Raw genomic sequence first — 20,292 nt, forward strand, 5'->3', positions numbered from 1 at the left:
AGAATCAAGAGCTCAAAACAAGCATAACCTGACAAAACTGAGTTTGATAACCAAAAAGAACATCACTATCCCAAACCCTTGTGTTTTCCATCAATCATCTATCAAACAATAATATCATGACTAGAGCCAGCTACTGAATGTGTTTGATTCCGGCACCTTGCGTGATCTCTGTCTACCAAGCATTACAACATTCCTTCATATCAAAACCCAGAGAAAAGCAACCAAAAAGCGAAGAAAAAAGCAAGCAAGCAAAGCATCTAAGTAAACCAAACCACCATTATTATTCAAGTCACTGGAAAATTAAAAGAAATATTCGCGTGTAACGGCGCCACATTTGTCATTTGAACAAATCCTAATCGCCTTGACCTGATTGGCCATGGCATCCTGATGAAAAGGACCAAAAGGTAAGAGCAGAGAGGAAGAAAAAGCAATATGCATAAGATGGGGCTCTTTTTATTTGCCACTGATGCTATGGCAACTCAACTAGGGCCCTTCTTTACTTGCAAAGTGATACCAGTATGATATGGCTATAAAGCTTATATTGCTTGATGCACTTGTGAAGAAACTAAAGGCATTTGCATGCCTTCTCCTCCTTGCTTATCCTTTGCAAGCCCAAGAATCTCCCAATTTCATTTTTTTTTCCTTCATGGTTAAGCATCAGGATAGAGGGCTAAGGCATCCACACAAGCCAACAATCACACACCATAATTCCAGTGCTTTATATTGCAGAATCAATACCCAAGAAGCAGATGAAATGGATGTTTTATTCTTATTCCATGAAACAGCAGCAGGAGAACCAGTATTAAGTGGAACTGAAAAAGAGGACATGAGTTCTGGCCATATCATGACAGTATCCTTGTTTGGTGTTCAACACCTCTAGTGACCCTAGCTCTGCTGTGCTTAAATTCTTTAATAAACTGTTGGGCTACAGAAAAGGCTTCAAAAATAATGCAGCAAATATTTTAGTTCTTATGTTGGATATTTAAAAAGCAAAGAAATAAAGCGGTGAGGCGGATTACGCGGAAATGAATTGAAATCATACACATGTAAGGATGGAATTATATTGCAAAAAGCTAAAGTTTGAAAGATTAACAATGAATAAGAGAGGGGGAAAAAAAAGAGGAGGCTTAACTAGATTTCCAAAACAATCACGGCAGCAGCATTATTAAAGACAAGCAGGCCACAAAGCAAGCAAAGGTAGAGCATTAGAATACACACCAGCACTCCCCTTGCAGGGACACATGCACAGTCATCAGGATGAAAAGCTAGTCGATCCATGGTGACAAGAAAAGCTGCTTGCTTGCTTGCACCAGAGCAAGAAGATCACCTCACCTCACCAATTTCAGTCACTGGTACAAGTGAGCAGCAATCTCAGCAAGAACAGCATAGATACATATATATACTTACATCCTAAGATAGATCCATCATCTCATATAATAATCCAAGGCGGGCAGTGCAGTGAACACAGGAAGCTAGGTGTAGTTGTGAAGATTCATCAGGAGGAGGAGCAAGAAGTTGTTGATTGATTCAGGAGGAAGAAGAAGAAGATTAGTGAAGAAGATGTATCCTTACCGATTCAGCAACGTGATGATCGGGTACCTGAACCTGGCGACGCTGCTGGCGTCGATCCCGGTGATCGGCGCGGGGCTGTGGATGGCGAAGGGGTCGACGGCGACGTGCTCGTCGATGCTGCAGACGCCGCTGCTGGTGATCGGCTTCGTGGTGCTCCTGGTGTCGCTGGCGGGCTTCGTGGGCGCCTGCTTCCACGTGGCGTGGGCGCTGTGGCTGTACCTCCTCGCCATGATGCTCCTCATCGCCTTCCTCCTGGGGCTCACCGCGTTCGGCTTCGCCGTGACCGCCGGCGGCGGCGGCACCCAGGTGCCCGGCCGGCCGTACCGGGAGTACCACACTTCCGACTACTCCTCGTGGCTGCAGAAGCACATCCAGGACGCCAAGTACTGGCGCCCCGCGCTGGCCTGCGTCGTCGGCTCCAAGGCCTGCCCCAAGATCGCCTCCTGGACCCCCATGGATTACCTCCAGCACGATCTCACCCCAATCCAGGTACACACACACACACACAAAAAGAAAGATAACTTGTTTAGATTAGATGAATCAAATCAAAGAACTCAGTCCATTCTTGATTGTTGGTTGGATGCAGTCGGGGTGCTGCAAGCCGCCGACGGCGTGCGCGTACAGCGGCGGGGTGGCGGTGGGGGCGCAGGAGGAGGACTGCTTCCGGTGGAACAACGCGGAGGGGATACTGTGCTACGGGTGCGAGTCGTGCAAGGCCGGGGTGATGGAGAAGGTGAGGGAGGACTGGCACAAGGTGTCGGTGCTGAACGTGATGGTGCTGGTGGTGCTGGTGTGCATCTGCGCCTGCGGCTGCTGCGCCTTCCGCAACGCCCGCCGCTCCGTCTCCGAGTACCCATACGGGGTAAACCGCATGCACAAGATCCACCCGCGCTGGGACTACTACTGGTACTCTTTGCCTTTTTTTTTTTTTTGCGCTTTTCTTTTCTTTTTTTTTGCTCTCACCAAAGATGATCTTCTTCTTCTTCCTCGTCTTCTCTCTTGCTTGCTTGGTTGCTGGTTGGTTGGTTTTCGTTTTAATTTTCACCTGATTTGTTAATTTGTTTCAGTTGGTGCCTTGTCTTGTTTTACCATGCGTTTTATTATCTCATTGCTTGTGTGTGTTTTCGGTTGGGTACTCTAGGTACGTAGACCTTGTTCTTTCACTTCTTCTCGTGCTTATAAGCTAAAATTTAAATTTTTAATTTTAAATTTAAATTTATAGTTGATTTTAGAAGGTTTTATTATAGTTTATTTTTCAGCATTACTCTAATAATGCTAAGAAAGAACACTTATATAAAAGCTTTATTCACAAATTATCTTTCGTTTGTAAATATATTGTTTTATTTTATCCACGAAAAATCCAACCGATTCCCTGTTAGGTGATGTTTAGTTGCCAAATTTTTTAGCAAAAACATCAGTTTGACCGAATGTCGGAAAGGGTTTTCGGACACAAATAAAAAAACGAATTTCACAGCTAGCCTAGAAACCGCAAGACGAATCTTTTGAGTCTAATTAATCCGTCATTAGTACATGTTGGTTACTATAACACTTATGGTTAATCATGGACTAATTAGGCTCAAAAGATTCGTCTCAAGATTTCTTCCATAACTGTGCAATTAGTTTTTTGATTTATCTATGTTTAATGCTTTATTTAGATGTCCAAAAATTCGATACGATGTTTTTAAAAACTAAAGACCTTAGTCATTGTATCCAGGAACAACTAACTCTTTTTACCCTGATGATGAGTTGATGGTGACAAAAACATGTACGTTGATTCGTACTATCCATGTATTCTCTCTGTGATTGTTAACACTGCTTTATTTATGGCTTTTCCTGCAGGTGGCGATGGTGGCGTGACAGGAGAGAACAGCTCTACTAGGCTAGCTATTTGTGTTCTACCCTTTGTATGATACTTTCATCTTGCCCCCAGAAATTGAAATAGTTGAGAGTTGGGTTCAGTTCCTCATCGTACTCTGAAAGTCTGAACTCTCTGGGTTTTTCCATATGTACATCTATACCTTCAGTGCAAATAAGTAAGCTGCTGTATATATTTGGGCAAAAGCAAAGTAGCAGATGATGAAGCAAGAGGCTTGTCTGGCCTTTCCAGCATGGTAGCAGCTCATATATTTTCCACATTATTATGTAGAAATTCTAGTTGACAACTAAGAGAGAAAAAAAAAAGGGCGGTTTATCTTTCACTGATAAAATGGACAAGGGGGTTTCTTCAGTGCTCATGGTATTCTGATGCAATTCGATGTCAAAAAAACAAAAAAAAAACAAAAATTCATTGCTTGTGCAGCATAATTTTATTTCCAAGCTTGTGCTGCATACAAATTCAATTCACATAGGAATGGACTCTGAATATGGACAAACAATATTTCAAAAGGCATGGTCATAGTTAAAGAGTACTTCAAAATTCTTTGCAAGGAGCAAGGATAAAACTGATAAAGAAACATGAGAACCTGATGACAGGCCCAATAATTGTGGGGGTGGTGGTCACTGATTGTCTGATTGTTATCAGTTACCGCAGAAAATTTTGCTCATTGAACTTTATCAAGTGGGAATTGATCTCCCACAGATAGGCATCAATTGCGCCTAATCAGAATGATCTGCGTGTCTCAAAAGATATGCAAAGTTACTACGGTAGATATCTTACGTGTTTGAAACAACCTACCTGTTGGAAGCAAAGTATCTGATGTCCATGTCATGATGACAGCATAGCTTAGGACCATCGAATAATGAACTCTGGAAAGAATGTACAGTGTCTAGAGTCCTACAATGCAAACTAAAATAATGGTCCATTGCAATCTAGAACATCGTGAAAGAAATAGACATGAATATATGCACATCTTTGGAAATCCATGAAGACCCTCAGTCTAGAATGATGTGAAGCAACAGGAGAGTACAAACAGAGACTGATTCCTAAACAATAAGGGCCTCTACTTTGAATTACAAATGACTAAGCCTATAGCAGCTGAAAAACTTCCAGCTTAATCTAGAACTTCATAGAAACAACACTATCACAGGATTCAGCAAGATAGCACAGAACTGAAAAGTAAAATTCAAACGGTACTTTTGCACTTGTAGCTGTAAGGACTATGAAAAGGAGTTAACATATGTACATTAAATGCAACTATAGAACAAAATTGCTTAGAGCTTAATCTGGAGAATTGGAATTCATAGTACCACTAATAAGCAAGTGGAGTGCTACAGTTAATGTCTGGCAAATAAAATATGGAGTAGTGACTACTTCTGACAACTCAAGATCATGGAACATGGATCTACTTCATTCATACTTAGAGTTGCTACTTAAGCTTGGTATCCAATAGAAACTACCCCTCCATTCTTCCAAAATATCAGGACCCAGGGAATACTAGATAGCAAAGTGGTCAACAGCAACATAACAAAAAGAAAAGTTAATATACTGGCTTCATATTTTTTTCTCTTTTTTTCGCAAGGAGGCTTGAATTAAAATTCAGCAACATATATGTACGAAAAGATTGTAGATTGCAGATGTTCTTCCCTCTGGCACATAATGAAAATCACATCATTTATTTTAGATACACCATAGAACAGCTACTTCCGTACAGGGAACAAAAATTGACAATACTGTATCACAACAAGATCCAGCATTTGGTAATACTGTTGAAAAGAAGCAGTACCAGTAGTATTCCATCAAAGGATTGTTACATCCATGAATAGCACAGAGCATAAATATGCTATCCAAAATAACAGGGATGAAAGGCAACAGAAGAAACAAGTTAGACTTCTTGCCATTTTCGACAGTTGCTACTTAAGCCATTGCAGCTTTCTTTTCTTCCTCAATCTGTTTCAGCTCTATCAACCTTTCAGCCCATGCCCGCTCTCTGGCCACTGCAGCCATCTTCCTTTCTGTCCTTTCCGCATCCTTTCGCTTAACAGCAGCAGAATACTGAGCTTTACGCTTCTTCTTTTCAGCCTGGCCAAACAGATATGATCACAAGCAATTGGTTAGAAAGAAATGGGATGCTATTATTGATCATACTTCGAAATTGAACTGAGATACAAATAATTAGGCATATGGATCAAACAACATGACAAAGTCTGGTTTAAACATTAGCATACTTAAAAGTAACATGCCTTCAATTCAGGAATAGCATTGATGAATAACATGGCTTCTATTCAGGAAGAAGAACATGAAGCCATCTGAAGCGCGATAACAGTAAAGCAGACACATGCAAAACTTTGGCTATTGACATTGCTGAATAACATAAAAAATGCTCCCACTACTCACATAAACACTCCATTTCCATCATGGTATTTAATACTGCTTGGTGGTGTGAAAACTAAGGTAGTCAACATCCATAGAGCACTATTTAGACTTTGTGGACCGATCAATTTTGCGTTCCAAACACGACACTAGACCATGGGTGCTAGGTTGATAGTACGACGAGCAATACCAAACCAAGATGAGAACCTGACACTACTGCTACAACAACATCAACAGGACAACATTTCATCAGTACAACAGAGAACAAAAGGAATGCCCACCATGATAAAGGCCTTGCGCTGCTTGATCCTCTTCTTCTCCTTCCTTCCCTGCACGCTACCGGCATTCGGCTGGTTCGCCGGGATAGGCTCTTCTGGCTTGCACTTCACCCAGTAGCACGGACCTGTCGCCAAATGCTATACGAATTAGCACAACCAGCACCCATATACCGCTTAATCGAACAAAACGAAGGATCGCATAGTACGAGACGCGGACTTCGTGGAGGAAACAGCCAGAAGGATCACTCGGATCACAGCATTTCGACCAGTAAACTCGAGGAGGAAGAAAGATAGAGCCGCACCTTTGGGGCGGAGGCTGGCCCTCTTCCGCCGTGACTTGAACCCCGGCCGCCGCTTGGGGAACCGGGTCTCCGTGAGCCCTTCGAAGAGGCTGGCCCCCATGGCCGGCGCCTGCGAGGCCGTTGCGGCGACGGAGAATGGCCGGAGCCCGATCGGATCCAGCAGCCGAGCACGACAAGGAAGGGAAACAGCAGCAGCAGTGGGAAGCGGGGCGCGCCGGAGTAGAGCCCCCGCCGCCGCCGGGGTCGCCGCGGAGAGCGGCGGGAGGGCTCGCCGGAGAGCTCGGAGGAGGAGCGCCATGGCAAACGAAGGTTCTAGAAGATTGTGGTGGGCTAGGGTTTTGAGGTTTTCGCAGAGGAGAAAGTGTGTAGTAGTGGGAGTGGGCCGTCGGCAGGCGGGCTGCTTATATCGACCGGGCCTTGTGTTGGGCCGCTTGTAAAAGCCCGGCCCATTTTCTCGTGGCGAATTTTGGAGGGAAATCGAAAAAGAAAATTTCCGTGGTTACCCATGCTGATAGCGAAGAGTTTGGCATTACTCTGTCTTATTTGTATTTTTTATTTCATTAATCTCACGAGATTTACTGATAACTAGACCTTTATACTCAGGTAGGCCTTTGATCGGACGGCCGTCGTGGCTAGGGCCAGGCAAATTCACCGAAACCCGAACATGATAACCGAAACCGAACCAAAATAACCGATTTATACGGTTATTTTGGTTTTTAAATCGGTTTTAAAAATTAATAAGTTTGGTTTGCAGTTTTTAAATTAGTTTTTATTTTCAGAAAACCAAAATCACCAAATTAACCGAATTAACACATGTATTCTGTAAATTACGGCCAAATCCAACCCAATAGACGAGTGAACTTATGCAAGTTACAACTCACAAGACCCATAAAGCTACTCTTGATTAATTAGTGTCTTTGAATTAGTTATTATATCTAGTCTGAGGGTTTTTGGATTATATCTATCCTATTATGCATGGTACATTAAACTTGTTATTATTTTATTGATAAAACTATAATGATTAATTTTATAAATATTTGTTAATAATTTTGGATTTTAACCGATGACCGAAATAACCTAACCAAATTAATTTCCCAGTATAAATTTTGGTTTTCAATATTCAAAAACCAAAATATTGAAGAACCGAATAGATCGAACCGAATAAACCATACTAACCGATTGTCCAACCCTAGTCATGGCTAATGATTACTGAGATGATTATTTGGATGTTTTTAAAAAAGCCAAACGATATATTTATAAACAAAAGATAATTTACAAATAAAATTTTTATATATACAACAAAAGTCAACTCTAGGTTTAAGAATTAAAATTTAGACATGAATAAGTGAAGAGAGTGCACGGATCGACGGAAGAGGAGTCGCTGTCATGTAAGCTGTGTGGCGAATCCAACACACTTTACGTGACTCCCTCCCCCTCTCCCTCTCTGGCTTGTTGCTAGAGCCTTCCATTCCTTTTGGCCCCAACTCTTCTCGGCCCTTCCCAGCTCATCATCAATCAGCAAGAAAAAGCAAAGGAAAAGCACTACTACTACTACTTCTGTACCAAACCAGGCCAGCAGCTAGAAAAGCAGAGACATCAGAAGGAGCTCGTGAAAAAGAAACTTCATAGAAGATCTAACTTCATAGCAAACTGCAGAGATAATTGTAGTAAGAGAAGCCGCAACTTCACGTGCGCCAAAATCGAAACAAATCCAACCTAACTGAGCTGCACAATTTGTAATAGGAGTTAGCTGCATTTGCCATGATCCCAGTACTACAGCAACAAAATCATCACCAGAAACACAATAAATCGCCAGAAACGCGCGACATGAACCCGTTGCATGACAAGACAAGCTGGTTACACCACACCACAGATGACACAAGCCTTTTTGTTAAGATAAAGTACTCCTGACAACAACACAAAACAGTAGGAACAAGACATAATAGTATATCAGAAGCGTTTCACCAAAACTCCAGCAGGCGAGGAGGAAACTAATAGAGTTGGGCATCATTACCACATTACAATGATCTGTGAGGTTTCTGCATAAAAACTGACATACCAACAAACATCCTTGTCAGCCTGCGGATAGCATGACCAACAACCTCTAGCAAAACCTACATCACTGTTAAACAGGTAAAACTATCAAGTATGGAGCTGCTGCTGCGGCTGCGGGAAAAGGGTACAGAAAAGGGTTAATACCAGGCGAAATTTTAAACGAACATCTACTGCAAATCCTACAATAATATGGACAGGAAAGCCATTCACTTCCCATGTTTTAGTTTCATCCCAAGTTACAAAAACTAAGTATGATACAGAGCAAGAAAAGCATTGCACTATTGCCGCTACCACCACTACAGATGCTACCTGCTTCCTATGTCTTTCCATGTGTCCACGTCATTGCTCAACATCTTTGAACCAGGGCCGTACTGTGCCTTGAGAGCAGCCACAGGGTCAGATACGCTGCTAACCAGGACACCGGCACTCCCAAGCCTCCCGGGTTGCTGGAACCCTGAAATGAGCTCAATTCCATTTCTCTTATGAATATCGCCAAAGTTTTCCAGCAGTTTGTGATCTGATGAGAGTGGCTGCACCGAAGGTGGTTGAAGTTCCCTAAACACGCTGAGGGCACCATTTTTGGTCGAGTAAACTGGTACACCAGCTGATGATCTCTGACACTTTGCCACCATGACCATAGGCTCAGGCTGTATTGTTTGCACTGTATCAAAATGGTCATAACTCCTCATTGTTCTCTCCTCCAGCCCCAAGTTCGCAATATTTGGCGGCCTGGAGGAATAAACCAGGCATTCCCTTGAATTACTCAACAACCTAGATGCTGACTTATCAACCTTTGGTGACAGGGGCTTGCTTTTGCTTCCATGTGTTGATGAACCAGAGCTTTGCAAAGATGATTGATGGCTGAGAATTTGCCCAAACAACTTGACATCACCAGGCCGCTTTTGCTGCTGCTCATTCCCTGAACTTGCCTTGACAGAACAAGGCGTAAACAAGCCTTCCCGTACTTCCTCTCTTCTCCCAGTCGATAGAACCCCAAGATTTCCATTGGAAAGGCCCAAGCTGCTGGACCTGCCATTCTGGAATTTTGATACCATGAAATGGTCCAACTGGGAAACACCTGCATTGCCACCTATAGTGCTTTCAGATAAAACAGGTACTTCCGTTCTAAAATGATTATTCCGTCTCTGTTGCATGTACCCCTCGACATTATGAAACAGTGGATCATGATGATTACCAGACTGGTCTTTATATGCTGGGAACATGCTCACATCTTTTGCCCCTGAAGCAATGCTGGTTTTGTTGCCATCATCCTCGAAATTGGGTGTAGTTATGGCAGCTATACCCTCAAAACAAATTGACGTAGGATCAGGCAGTGACGTAGTAAATTGCACAGGCATCAAATCCTTCGGGGTAAGGGGCTTTGGTTTTGATTGCATTGGATCTGCCAACTTAGTTTGCTGATAATTTGAAGTAAATGCAGGCCTAATAGGGGTTGCTTCATCCATGTTTGAGAAGTGTATGATATTTTCCTTGCTAACACCAAGTGCAGGCAAGCAAACAGGTGGTGTTGATTTTCCACCTTTACAAATTGCAGTCTCATGTGAACGTCCTTCCATCCTGGAAACATCCATGACAATCTCTTTCGATGCCCTGCTTGATTCAATAACTTCAACAGAATGTGAACTGGTTCTAGTTTCCACATGTGCTGCCACAGCCTGTTCAACTGAAGAGACCATGGCATCATTTGCATGCATATTCACTGGTTTAACATCCTCTGTGTCTTGCAGTTTATCTGTGCTATCAGGACAGTTGATGTCAATACGAGGATAGGACGTTTCGCGAGCATCTTCACATAACTGTTTATGATCAATAATGCTGCAGTCTTTTTCTGCTTTTCTTCCACCCTCCTTGGCATTTATGTCCTCATCAGGCACATTTGATTTGTCAGCCTCTGGCTGCTTAGAGGCAACACCAGAAAGAGGATCATGCCCTTGGATATCTCCATCAGATATAGGACATGCATCTACCTCCATTTCAGGACATGACTGTGCACTACAGATAGCTGAATCCATCTCAGCAATACAGGCTCCATCTGTACCACTCCTCCCTCCATTGGCATCACCTGTAGGGAAACCAGCATCAGCACCACCTTGATGGATCAGATCTAAACCAAGTGATTTCCGAGCCTTGCTGAAAAAAACCTTGCATTGTTCGGATGACTTGCTCTTCACGCACGAGGAAATGCGAGCAAAATCCTTCCCATAACTATTCATAGCATCAATAAATCTTGACTTCTCATCATCATTCCAATCAACTATATCAACTTCACACTCCTGATCTGAGAGAGTGCCATCATCATCAAAGTTCTTATCTGCTTCAGGAGTTAAAAGATGCTCCATTCTTGATATCCCAATCTTCTGACCATGATCAGCAGAACTGGTAATGCATGAGCCCATTCCTTCTGGAGAGAGAGTGCCACATATGCCTGCCAAAACATCAGCAGCTACAGATTCTCTCTCATGCAAAGAAACATCCCCAACACAGTCCTCAGATCCTTTGGTAGAATTAGCAGCACCACAAGCAATCTGCATGATAGATTTCACAGAATTTTTCTTCACTTCATTTGCATATTCAAGGCCTTGGGCTGCCACCTCTGTGGCCACCCCAAGCATATCAAGCAAAGCAGCATTTGCCTCAGGATTCCATTTCTTTCCAGATACTGCTGCTAGGTAATTGCTGGCAGGTTGCTGCTGTTGCCGAAGGTCTAGAAGTTTCTTAACTTCTCGGAAACTATCAGATTTATGGTGCTTGTAGTAAAACTCAACACAATCAGCTGTTGTCTTGTGCTGAAGAAAACTGGAGATTTTCGAGAAATCTTTGCCAAATGTAGCCAGTTTCTCCATAAAGATTTCCTTTTCCTCCTGAGTCCAAGGATTAAACAAAGACCGCTCCTTCTCAACAGAAATAGGATCCTCAACTAAACCATTCTTATTCACAAACATAGCAACCGCCTTCTCTTTTTCATCTACAATCATTGAAGGCATTTTCAAGTAATTTCTGCAGCGCTTGAGCTGAAATTCTGAAAACATCTTGTTTGCTATATCTGACATTTCTGTGATAGGAAATGTGCTTAAATTACCAGCTGCATGAGAAAAAAAAAACATAATCAAATAGGGGATCAAAGGAAGCTGTGTAGCAAGATAGCAAGAACAATAGACAAAAAATTTCCAATAAAACCATTGGTCTTCCATGGGGGTGCAGACACATTTAGGTATACCCAAAATCCAATTAACATAATACTGCTGTCATAAAAACACCCCCTTCCCAATTTTCTATCACCTGGAAATGTCTAGCCTATGTATCCCGCAATACATTCTTCTTTGAGTGCGCTTCCCGATGTAATGCAGTTAAATACTATCCCCATCCCAAAATGTAAGCATTTCTAGGTTGTTTAGCGGGGATTAAGGTTGAGAAGACTCTAGTGCCCCTTAATAAATGAGGAATGGATAGAGGTGGAAGGATAGGTGGGGATAAACTGGAAATAATTTTGAATGGGAAATGATTGATGGGACAAGTAGCGCTGTGAATAGTACCAGGAAATGATTACATTTTGGTATAAGGTTCAAATCCCAGAAATACTTACATTTTGAAACAGGGAGTACAAGCTAGCAAAAAAGTAAGCCACATTCTACAGCCAACTTATTCCTGACAATCAGACAATAGATAATACGTATTTAGGGTTCCTTTGGAATGCAGTACTTTCAAAACACCGGAATAGAAAAAAAAATGCAGGATTGGAGTGCCCTATCAACCCAAATCCTATAGATTGGAGGAACACAAGGAAAACTGCAGGAATGACCGTTTGGATCAAGCACAGGGAAAACGCAGGAATTAGAAGAGAGAGATAGACACAAACGAATTTTTCCAAGAGGTTGGACCTTATGTTGAAAATCCTCCAAAATTCCTATGCTTTGAGGCATTTCTAAGGAATTTGGACGATGCATTCCTCAGTTCCAAAGGACCATACAGGGTTTTTTTCCCATAAGAATCTAATACTTCAAAATTCCTTTGTTCCAAAGGATTAGTATTTCCTCGCAGGAACAAGAAATGAGCACTGGCTCACTCTTATGGTATATCAGCCATTCGATACAATTTCCAGAGTTTGACTACATACCCTCCTTATTGAGGAAAAATTTATACATAACTTTTTGCTGTGCTTGTTCCGCAAAAATAAGCCAGGTTTGTTTTCAAAGTTCAAACCAGCATGGAAGTAGACTAGCAAAATCTGACAACATCAAACTGCAGATAACACTGAGGGCATTACGTAAACAGTACCAGGTTTTTGCTAACCTTTCTGGACAATTTATTGGAATATTAACAACTTCAACTCACATGAAAGCAAGTAAAATGTTAAAAAGAACATCTGTGCATAAAAAATAAAATGTCGACAAAAAACATTTTGAACTAGCAAAATGTAACACTAACCTGGTACAGCAAACCTGGAGCGATTAGAGGACCGCTGCCTCTGCGATCCGCTCTGTGGTGCTCGGTTGTTCTGCTCAGTGCGCTTATGAGATTTAGAACGCTGCTTTCTTACTGAAAGAAGCCGCACATCCTCCTTCCAGAGGTGACGCAGTACCCTGAACTTGAAGGTGAGGATCTGCTCTTTGAATCTTTGTTGATTTTTAAGTATGGCGTACTTCTTCTTAATAATTAGACCATTCTTCATTTGGCTAGAAAGATGACTTGATTCCAATAAATCAAGATGGGACCGATCAGCTAGCACAGGCTTAAATAGCAATTCAGAAGTGTTTTTGGCTAAACTCCTGTTCATAGAAAGAACTGTATCAACTAAGTTATATTTGACACCATGGTAAGAGCAAGGCCTTGTTAAGTCACTGTTGTCATCTGCTTTCATGGCATTAAAATTATCATGGCATGGATTCTCTTCATGCTGCCCATTATCAACATCAATTCCAGAACCAATTTTCCCAGATGGATCCGATGGGATAACATCAGCAGCGGCAGGGACCTGGCCCTGAGCAACTCCAGGACAAGCAACACTCTCCTCTGAAGAAACTGCCTTTGCATTGTGAGCTTGAGCTGTCTCTACTTCCATGAGCTCTGAGCCTTTTACATCAGCATCCTGCTCCATAGAAATCTTGGGAGAAGGGGTCAGTTCTCCTTGTTCTTTCACAGGAGAAGGTAAAGGATTCTGTGCATAAGTTAATGCTTTAGGTGGATCTTTAAGAGCTCTATTTCTGGCTTTTGTAGTTACAGATTTAAGTTCACCTTCCAAGGAATCAATCTCAAGTTCTGTCTTTTCGAGTTCTTTGCTAATGCTTTCCTTCAGTAGCAATAACTTACTGCCATTAGTCAGTCCTTTTGAATCCCCAGAACAGGAATCTTCATGTTGCACCAGTACAGAAAGGACCTTTGCAAGCGAATCAATGGGATCACCCTCGAGCTGATCTAATGTAGTAGGGACTTCGTTGTTGCAAGCCTGAACATCAGCTACTGGGATATTTTTATTGGATTCAGTGACCGTATTTGCTGTCATTTCACAGGATTTATCTTCCGGGACTGCAGTTGGAAAATGTAAAGGAGAAAGTCAGCAAGCAAGATACTCAACATGTCTGTCTTTTCTAGCTTCCAAGGTATATTACGTGAACACACTGCTAGCATGATCATGACATGGGAAATCAGAAATATTATACAGTTGCAATCTCATATATTTAATTAAATCACAGGAAGGGATCTTAACATAGACAAATAAAGCAAGTATTCGGGGACAGGATGAATGCAGACACAAGGACAAACAGGGTATTGTTGATGAAATTCTAGTTATTGTGATAAACTGCTGATAGCATAAAAAAGAAATATGCTATCACACAGCTCGTATATGTTGTTCAAAGCAGAAACTCTTTTCTATATATTCTCTACTGTCTGTTAATGCTTCAACAAATAATTGTGTATCAGTGTTACCTACACGTTGGGTCTAAAATATACCCTAGCGAGAATGACATCCAAATAATAGAACTGATTGGATCATTCAACAATAGAATAGAACAGATACCGAGATTAGCTAAGTATATAGAATTAATGGAACAAAGTTGCGCTCTAATATAAGGGCATGCAGGACAGAACTGACAGGGCAAAAGCAAAGGTATAAACAATTACGTTTCATCATATGGAAAACAAGGTCAAAATGGGCTACATACCTGGAGATTTACATAGCGGTGCAGGTGATGGTGTGGCCACTGGGGACACACAAGGCGCAAATGCTGGTGTATTTGTGACTGCCTTTTGATCGGTGGAAGTTGGGCTGCCTTCAGCAACAGCCTCAGCAGAATCTGCAGGACCGTGTACCTTCTGCTTCTCATACTTGGCCAAACCTTGCCCCCATCCAAGCCGAGGCTTCTTCCTTGGTGCCTCCTCCTCAGAGGCCTGAGGAGCCGCGACAGCCAAAGACTGAGCTGAACTGTCCTTCTCTGAGGACACCGCTGCGGTGGCCTGTCCAGCAGGCACAGGTCCAGCCCCAGATGCGTCTGCCGCATCAGATCTGTTCTCCCTGCGGCGCAGTGGCCGCCAAGGAGTCACACGGTGATGATGGTCCTTATCCCCCCTCTCAGCCCTATCACCAGGAGGGTCATAACACATCGGTACAGCAACTGATCTTAGGGGTGACCTCCTTGGCGGTGGAGACGGGTGCTCTTGGTGGTTTGCGGAGAAGTCGGGACATGCGTCCTTCTCTGAGGCCGCCGCTGTGGTGGCCTGTCCAGCAGGCACAGGTTCAGCCCCAGATGTGTCTCCCGCATCAGATCTGCTCTCCCTACGGCGCAGGGGCCGCCAAGGAGTCACACGGTGATGATGGTCCCTATCACCCCTCTCAGCCTTATCACCAGGAGGGTCATAACACATCGGTACAGCCACTGATCTCAGGGGCGACCTCCTCAGAGGTGGAGGCGGGTGCTCTTGGTGGTTTCTGGAGAAGTCGCTCCCATATCCCCTAAACGGCGACCTCCGGTAGGAACCCCGGATGTCCCGGCCGTCCCTCCGGCTGCCGCCGCCACCACCACCATACCGGCCGAAACCCTTGTAGCCGCCGTCCTCGTCCTCCACCCAGTACCGGTCTGAGCGCGAGGGCGTGTACCCAAGCGATTCATCAGGATAGGAGCGGTCGTACGAGGCGCCGCCCTGTCGGTAATAGCCCTCTGAAATAGCAGAGCGGTTCTGGCGAATTAGGGAGGAAAGAGAGGTCCGCGGCGGCGGGGGAGGCATCGGCAGCATCAGATCTGACGATGGGTGAGCGAAAGGCCTACCTGAGGAGACCGACGAAGGCGTCCGGCGAGGTGAGGGCCGCGAGTGGTCACGTAGCGGCGGTGGCGGCAGGGGATGGTACGGCGACTCCCGCCACCTCGGCGGCGTGGGGGCTGGCGGTGGGAGGGGGTCGCCGGCGCCGCCGCCGTCGTGCCTGCGGCCATATCTGTAGAGGAAGTCCCTCCGATCCGGCGGCGGCGGAGGCATCCACGGCGTCGGCGTCGTCGTCGTCGTCCCGCCCGAACGAATCCCCAGCTCCGGCCGCCGCCGCAAATCACATAGGCGCGGCGAAGCCAACTCGGCAGCGCCTCCTCCCTCCTATCCGGGGCTACCTACAACACACCACCACCTATTCAGCCAGCCAGACGATTCAAACCAAACCAACCCACACAAACCGACGACGCCCGGCGCCACCACGCCTTCCCAGAGACCAACGACTCACCGTCCCCCGGCGGAGGCGCTCGTCGGTCGTCGCAGGGCGGCGGTCGCCCCGCCCCACCCAGAGACGGAACGCACGTACGGTCAGGAACCCCTCACCCCGGCCACGTCACAAGCCCTCCCCTCGCCCCCCACCAGAGAACAAGCTGCACGCCGCGGCGGCGGCGGAGGAGGAGGAGGAGATGCGAGTCTTCGCCGAGGCAGGCGGGCGGCGAGACAGACCCCCACGTCGGGCAGTCCTCGTCGTCGTCGGCGGCGGCGGCGGCGCGCTGATCTGCGCGGAGGCGGAGGCGGCGCGGCGGGGGGGAGGAGGAGGGAGGGGGAAGAGGAGGAGAGGTGGGGAGGAGAGAGACGGTGAGGGGGTGGGGATGGGGGAGGAAAACGGAGGCTGTGCCAACGTGAGCCGATAGAAGAGCGGACGCAACCCAACCCCCCTTAACCCCATTGGATTCGCCTCCTCACGTCCGCAGGAAAGAAAAAACAAATTAAAATACAATAAAAATCTCCTCCCAGAAATTCGAATTAAAAATAAATGCCCCTTCCTTCAATTAATTAATCAAATAAAAAAAGGGAAGGATAAATCAGAGGGAGGGCAACCGCGCGGCCGGCTGACCAGCAACGCAAGCAAGCCTTCCCTTCCCACCCCGGGGAGCCGAATTTACCATACTACCCCTCGTCCCACCTCGCTATTCACGGGAATGCCCCTCACCCCACGAACCACACGATCAACGGCCAGGATCGCACCGCACGGACGGGCAACCCGAGGACGACGACGACGACGACGACGACCGCCTCGTCCTCGCCCACCAGCTTCCAAACCCACACGTCCTCGTCGCCGACGAGCCCTCCTACCCCGCCGCCGCTCGTTGACGCCATTAGCAGCCAGCAGGCGCACGATCGCCTCCTCTCCCCTCCCCTCCCGGTCGACCGCGACGAGATGGCGGGTGGCCAATCCACGCATTAAGCAAAAGACAGGGCAAGAGAAGATTCAGAGAAGAGATTCATGGCAGAGAAGAGGAGATTCACAGATCGAGATCGGGATCGGGGGATGGAGTGATGGGGGAGACGCGGGGCGAAATCGAGGGAGGGAGGAGCAGGCAGGCGACGAGATGGTAGCAGCAGATGGATTTTGGATTGCTGGAATCTCATCTATGGTGGTACTAGTAGCATACTAGTATCGATCGAGATCGAAAGCTTTTGGGTTGGGATGGGATGGCGTGGCCGTGGGGGAGGAGGCGGCGGGTGCGATTCCACCGGCGGGCGGCTGGCTGGCTGGCTGTTGCTAGGATATTACGCTACCGGTGCGGGTGCGGGTGCGGGTGCGTGTTCGTGTGCGTGATGGTGATGGAGATTGCAACTTTTTGGATTAACTAATAACTATATTTTTCTTCCCCTTGTCGTCAATTCATCGGCGGTGTTTGGGTCTTTCCGGAAGGAGGGGGAGGTGGGACGTGGCGTGCGTCGTATTGTATCATGGCGCTCCGTCTCACGATGGATGGCACTGATTGATTTTTAACTGTATGCACGGAGATGCTGGTACTAAATAGGTTGGAACAATATTACTCCCTCCGGACTACTGTAGTAAAATATACCAACGATATATGTCTTGATTCATATAATTATGTTGTGTATATCAAATATAATATATATATATATATATATATATTAAAACGGAGACAGTATCATCGTAACACTAAAAGAAGATAGAAACAAATTTAATGCGCAAAGCACGACATCACAAATTATTTATTAAAACATCCCAAAAATACTACACTCAATAATTCGTAAATCAACTAGTGAATCATCAAAAATATATTTATTGAAACATCCAAATAACACTACAACAATATGCGCGACATTTATAAAAATGAGAGATGAATACAAGCTAAACATCGATGTAGTATAGGAGAATGTGAAACCCCAAGGTTATTTAGCCCATCCAACTTCTTGAATCATAGTTTTGATTAGTGTCATTCATACCGTCGGCATCTTCTCTGTAGGACATCACAACACACTAGCATCCTCCACTTGCCTTGTTTGCAAGGTGTCGGTTCCTTGCTTCAGCAACTCATATGCCACTCATCACACTAGTGGATATGTTAGTTTATTCCCTCTCCAAATAGTCCTCGATGCCCAATAAAAATGGCCCTTTTGGTTATATCTAAGCGTATTAAAAGAAATACCATATCTTCGTGCGTTTATTTGGGTATTTAATTAGTGGATTTGGGAAGGGACGGGACTGTAAACCAGGAGCAATGCTAAGGAAGAGCATAAGGGGATGAGGGATGTGGAGACATTAAAGTAGAGGTGCGGTCAATAGATGTTTCCTAAAATTATAAAATATTGCAAAGAAATTAGTACAGATCGAACAATCTAGGGTCAGGTCAAATAGTCCGACTACACATAGTTTTGACAATCTGATAGGTTCCAGATAATCCTATCAACAAAGAAAGCAATAACAAGCCTAAATATAATTAGTCTTGGACAATCCGACTAAGTGTGGATAGTTTGCTCCTATACAAAGCCGGTCAAACCTATAGGAGATAAGAACTTCGCTCGCTCGCAAAGTGCACTCTCTCTATCAGCACACACACTCTAGCACATTATTGAGATGGTGGGAGATCAACTAGCTTTCTAATTTCACAACTAAGCACACACTCAAGGTTAAATCTCTTCTCAAAAGACCTTCAATAAGCTTTTGAGGGTCTAGCATTTGCACGAAGCTTTCATGGGTTGAATGTCTTTAAACAAATCCATAGCATCACCTTTATATAGGCCCAACTCCTTCAACTAGCCGTTGCAAAAGTCTACCAGAAATGTACTAGGTCGAACAATCCAATCATGGGCAGTATTGTCCGACCCTATACAACTTTTGCAATGGTAACTAGCAACTAGCTGTTGGACAAAAAGAGCCAGATAGTCTATTCTCAACTGGATTGTCCGCGTATGCAAATGTTCAGTTGCACCAAGTCTTGGTCGAATAGTTCGATCTCAACCCGACTTGAAATCATCCGACTCCCATCGAATAAAACAAGTCCACCAAGTGCAACCTTGATCACCTTCACTTGGATAGTCTAAGCTTATCCAGACAATCCCACCCAAATTAGTTACATGACGACCATCGTTTAGTCGGACTACCTAGGTCAACATTGGAGTACTGGACTGTGTGGTCCATTGCAATCCTAGGCAACTTCATCTTCTTTCAAAGTTTTGCTTCATCCGCTTCCACTTCAACAAATATTGATGCTCAACAACTTGTAGGCATGTTCAAACACCGGACTGGGTTGAGAAAAAGCCTAGCCAAAATACCTAGACCCGAGCCCGATGATCAGCAAAAAAGCAAAGCCCATGCCCGACCCTTTCTCGGGCTAGGCCAGTCTAATAAAAGAAAATATTTATTTATTTATTTATTGTATATATTTTTAGTAGGAAATCATACTCAACTATATATTTAGAAGACCATGCCATTGTTCAAAATGATAAGAACTTTTAAACTAGAAGGCGTAATACAGACCATTCTTTAATTACATGTATCCATTGTAAGGTGTGGCCATGTTACTAATGTAGATAAGTATGCTAATTGTTATTGGCCAATAGTTCGAGGTTTTTTCTAGTTCTTTTGTGAAATGTATTAGCCACATTAAAAGATTTTTTTTGGTAAGAACAATTAAAGAAATTGAACTCGCACGTGCCTATAATATTCCATGAGAGAGGAAAAAAATGATGTGGTTTGAGGCCAAAAACTGATAATGGACGGGCTTGAGCAACAGTTTTTTGGCCCAAGCCAAACCTGAAATAACATTAATACATTTCATTTTAGATGTACGAATGATTCGTGAGTCCATACGCTACCAAGAAAAAGAAAACGTTTGACTCTGATCACATCATTGGCAAATCTATGCTATATATATGCATAGAAATCAACTTATATTTTATTTTTCCACGTTCGCTCTAGGAGGTGACAGTGGCTGATCCCACAATTGCCCTAATCAGGAATCCTTGATGCCTCAGATCCTTTTGTGCAAGGAGATGCAAGAAGCGTAAGCAAAAGCAAAGAAAATATTTTTTGTATAACTTCCACCAAGTAAATTTTGTAATGGTTATGCATCTATGCTCA

At 44.4% G+C, this 20,292-nt stretch overlaps 3 protein-coding genes across 7 annotated transcripts; 1 reads left to right on the forward strand and 2 right to left on the reverse strand.

Annotated features, from left to right (window-relative positions):
* Window positions 1-1,390: 1,390 nt before the first annotated feature.
* LOC102702754 (tetraspanin-6) lies at window positions 1,391-3,633 on the forward strand. Of its 4 annotated transcripts, none has more exons than XM_040523960.1 (3): window positions 1,391-2,061; window positions 2,159-2,478; window positions 3,412-3,633. In XM_040523960.1, the coding sequence occupies exons 1-3, from the start codon at window positions 1,561-1,563 to the stop codon at window positions 3,449-3,451; spliced, it is 861 nt and encodes a 286-aa protein (XP_040379894.1). In that variant the 5' UTR covers window positions 1,391-1,560; the 3' UTR covers window positions 3,452-3,633. The 4 variants fall into 4 exon arrangements, with proteins under 4 accessions (XP_040379894.1, XP_040379895.1, XP_040379893.1 ...); XM_040523961.1 differs by having other exon boundaries at window positions 2,159-2,434; XM_040523959.1 differs by having other exon boundaries at window positions 1,539-2,478.
* Window positions 3,634-5,060: 1,427 nt separating this feature from the next.
* Window positions 5,061-6,751, reverse strand: LOC102699867. Its single transcript, XM_006654884.3, has 3 exons — window positions 6,402-6,751; window positions 6,103-6,224; window positions 5,061-5,530 (listed from the first exon to the last, which is right to left on the reverse strand). Exons 1-3 carry the CDS (start codon window positions 6,697-6,699, stop codon window positions 5,366-5,368), a joined length of 585 nt encoding a protein of 194 aa, XP_006654947.1. The 5' UTR covers window positions 6,700-6,751; the 3' UTR covers window positions 5,061-5,365.
* A 1,609-nt stretch (window positions 6,752-8,360) lies between these two features.
* LOC102700148 lies at window positions 8,361-16,482 on the reverse strand. Of its 2 annotated transcripts, XM_040524026.1 has the most exons (5): window positions 16,180-16,482; window positions 15,740-16,069; window positions 14,639-15,631; window positions 12,903-14,000; window positions 8,361-11,559 (listed from the first exon to the last, which is right to left on the reverse strand). In XM_040524026.1, the coding sequence occupies exons 2-5, from the start codon at window positions 15,942-15,944 to the stop codon at window positions 8,762-8,764; spliced, it is 5,094 nt and encodes a 1,697-aa protein (XP_040379960.1). In that variant the 5' UTR covers window positions 15,945-16,069; window positions 16,180-16,482; the 3' UTR covers window positions 8,361-8,761. The 2 variants fall into 2 exon arrangements, with proteins under 2 accessions (XP_040379960.1, XP_006654948.3); XM_006654885.3 differs by lacking the exon at window positions 16,180-16,482 and having other exon boundaries at window positions 15,740-16,134.
* Between the last annotated feature and the right edge of the window lie 3,810 nt (window positions 16,483-20,292).

Source organism: Oryza brachyantha, chromosome 5, assembly GCF_000231095.2.
Source record: "Oryza brachyantha chromosome 5, ObraRS2, whole genome shotgun sequence".
NCBI lineage: Eukaryota > Viridiplantae > Streptophyta > Magnoliopsida > Poales > Poaceae > Oryza > Oryza brachyantha.

Coding starts and splice junctions, on each gene's coding strand:
- LOC102700148 (XM_040524026.1), bottom strand. CDS start 15,944: ATGCCTCCGCCGCCGCCGGATCGGAGGGACTTCCTCTACAGATATGGC. Junction 15,632..15,739: donor GCCTTCGTCGGTCTCCTCAG/GTAGGCCTTTCG, acceptor CTGCTATTTCAG/AGGGCTATTACCGACAGGGC. Junction 11,560..12,902: donor CTCCAGGTTTGCTGTACCAG/GTTAGTGTTACA, acceptor TTTCTCATGCAG/CTGGTAATTTAAGCACATTT.
- LOC102699867 (XM_006654884.3), bottom strand. CDS start 6,699: ATGGCGCTCCTCCTCCGAGCTCTCCGGCGAGCCCTCCCGCCGCTCTCC. Junction 6,225..6,401: donor GGCCAGCCTCCGCCCCAAAG/GTGCGGCTCTAT, acceptor ATTTGGCGACAG/GTCCGTGCTACTGGGTGAAG. Junction 5,531..6,102: donor AGCGCAAGGCCTTTATCATG/GTGGGCATTCCT, acceptor CTGTTTGGCCAG/GCTGAAAAGAAGAAGCGTAA.
- LOC102702754 (XM_040523958.1), top strand. CDS start 1,561: ATGTATCCTTACCGATTCAGCAACGTGATGATCGGGTACCTGAACCTG. Junction 2,435..3,411: donor TCTCCGAGTACCCATACGGG/GTAAACCGCATG, acceptor CTTTTCCTGCAG/GTGGCGATGGTGGCGTGACA.